This window comes from Panthera pardus, unplaced genomic scaffold (assembly GCF_024362965.1).
Source record: "Panthera pardus isolate Hobbes unplaced genomic scaffold, ASM2436296v1 HiC_scaffold_12, whole genome shotgun sequence".
Classification (NCBI taxonomy): domain Eukaryota; kingdom Metazoa; phylum Chordata; class Mammalia; order Carnivora; family Felidae; genus Panthera; species Panthera pardus.
This window is the reverse complement of record NW_026526677.1, coordinates 54,373,154-54,375,291: the sequence shown is the minus strand read 5'-3', so window position 1 is coordinate 54,375,291 and position 2,138 is coordinate 54,373,154. Positions and strand designations below refer to the sequence as shown.

The 2,138-nt window shown below is 41.3% G+C and overlaps 1 protein-coding gene across 1 annotated transcript; it reads right to left on the bottom strand.

Annotated features, from left to right (window-relative positions):
- Positions 1-595: 595 nt before the first annotated feature.
- On the bottom strand, positions 596-1,540 carry LOC109267065 (olfactory receptor 52D1-like). The gene has a single exon (XM_019449570.2). The coding sequence runs from the start codon at positions 1,538-1,540 to the stop codon at positions 596-598; it is 945 nt and encodes a 314-aa protein (XP_019305115.2).
- Between the last annotated feature and the right edge of the window lie 598 nt (positions 1,541-2,138).

Here is a 2,138-nt window from a genome sequence, read left to right as displayed (position 1 = left end):
TATTGGTTCCATATTTAGACACCAATAGTAACTCTCTAAAGATGACTCTTCTGCATTAAAACCATTCAGACCAAAAATGAGCTCATTACTCAGACATGATCATAGATATTTATACATGTTTATTCCCATTAGGATTGTTTTTTATGATATATAATTTTATGTTGGTATAATATCTGAAAACATAGGTGTGGAAGAAAAATCATGGAATCAACAAAAAATTTGGATAATTATTTTTGCCCATAGATCATGAGAATGTATGACTAAATTCATTTTTTACATCATTTGAAAAAAAATGAGCTTACAATTTATGTTCTCTGATGGGATTAAATAATAGAATTAACAACAAAATATCTCCTACTTTATAACTTACATAAACATTTGGGGAAGGTTCTGGTCATGAGAGTTTCATAAAAACTACATTCTGATGGAGAGAACATGCCCCCCATTATGTGCCCACACTCACCGAATCCTTCTCTTGCCTTTGCTATTCCTTTGCCCAGGAAGCCTGAAATCAGGCAGCCATTATCTCTACCTTCAACCTAACAAGATTTCCAGCTCCATATCACAGGTATCCTGTCCACCTCAGATATCATCCTCAGTTTCTATGACAGCGGAGGATCCGTAGTACCCGCTCCCGCATTTGCTTAGTCCGGGCTCCATAAATCAAGGGGTTGGCCATGGGAGGCACTAGGAAGTAGAGGTTGTCAATGATAATCTGGATATAGGGAGCCATATGGTAGCCTAAAATCTGGGCCAGGACAGAGAAGACAACAGGAGAATAAAAGAGAGCTATGACACAAAGATGGGAGCCACATGTACTGAGAGCTTTGCCCCCTGCCTCCCAAGAGGGGATCCGAAAGACAGCATGAAGGATCAGCCCATAGGACAGAATGATAAAAAGCAAATCAAATCCCACAGATGTTACAATAACCATGAGGCCATAGACAATGTGGTTGGAGATGTCCCCACAGGCTATCTGTACCACAGCCATGTAGGCACAGTAGGAGTAAGAGATGATGTGGGTTTGGAAGCTTTCCAGTCTTTTTGCCAGGATGGGTGCTGGAGTCAGCACTGCCACTGCCCTTGTCAGGACAGCCAGGGCCATCTTCACAAGTATGTTGTTAGCAAGGATGGTCGTATATCTGAGAGGGTACCAGATAGCCACAAATCTGTCAAAAGCCATGGCTAGGAGGATCCCAGACTCCATGACATAAAATGAAGGGATGAAAAACATTTGTGCGAGGCAGGCATTAAAGCTGATGTCTTTGGCATTCATCCAGAAGATCCCTAGCATGCGGGGCACAGTGACACTGACCAGGGACAGGTCAACAACAGACAGCATGGCCAGGAGGAGAAACACGGGCTCATGAAGACTCTTCTCCACCCAGATGATGCATAAGATGGCGGCATTCCCAATCATTGTAATGACAAATACCAAGAAAAAAGGCACAGAGAACCAGCCATGGGAAGATTCCAAGCCAGGAATTCCAGCCAGGACAAATGTCAAGGGTTGAGGAATGGACTTGTTGCAAGAGGACATCCCTAATCTGAACTCCTAACAGTCTGATTCCTAGGGAGAAAGAAACAAGGGACATTTTGAAATCACAGCATCATTTGCACCTAAAATGCTGGGTATTCCAGTAGCTTATGGTGATAATCATAATTATACTGTATAAACTAATGATCAAAAGCTTCAGTTACTTAAGGTGTGGAGGGAGATAACCCTAGGCTACTCTCACTGAAGAAGGGAGAAGCAGTCTCAGGTATAAATTTTAAATTTTGAAGAGCCCCCAATAAGAGTGGCATATCTGCTAACATACTACTGTAATGTTTATACATCATAAATTGAGATCTAAGTATTTCATGTGTCAACTGCATTTGCCAAAAAGCACACGATAGCCACAGGATAGTCAGACCTCCTCGAAGGTAACTTGGGATAGTTAAAATAGCAAAGCCTTTGAGAAAACACATGTCTGGGATACAATCTCAGTCCTGCCACTTAAGTGACTTGATCAAGCTGTTTAAGACAAAGCCTCATTTCCTCATCTCAAAATTGGGATGAGGCTTACCTTTCAAAGCTTGAAGTGAGGATTAAATCCATGATTAAATTTCAATATTGTATAAAACATGCAATGATC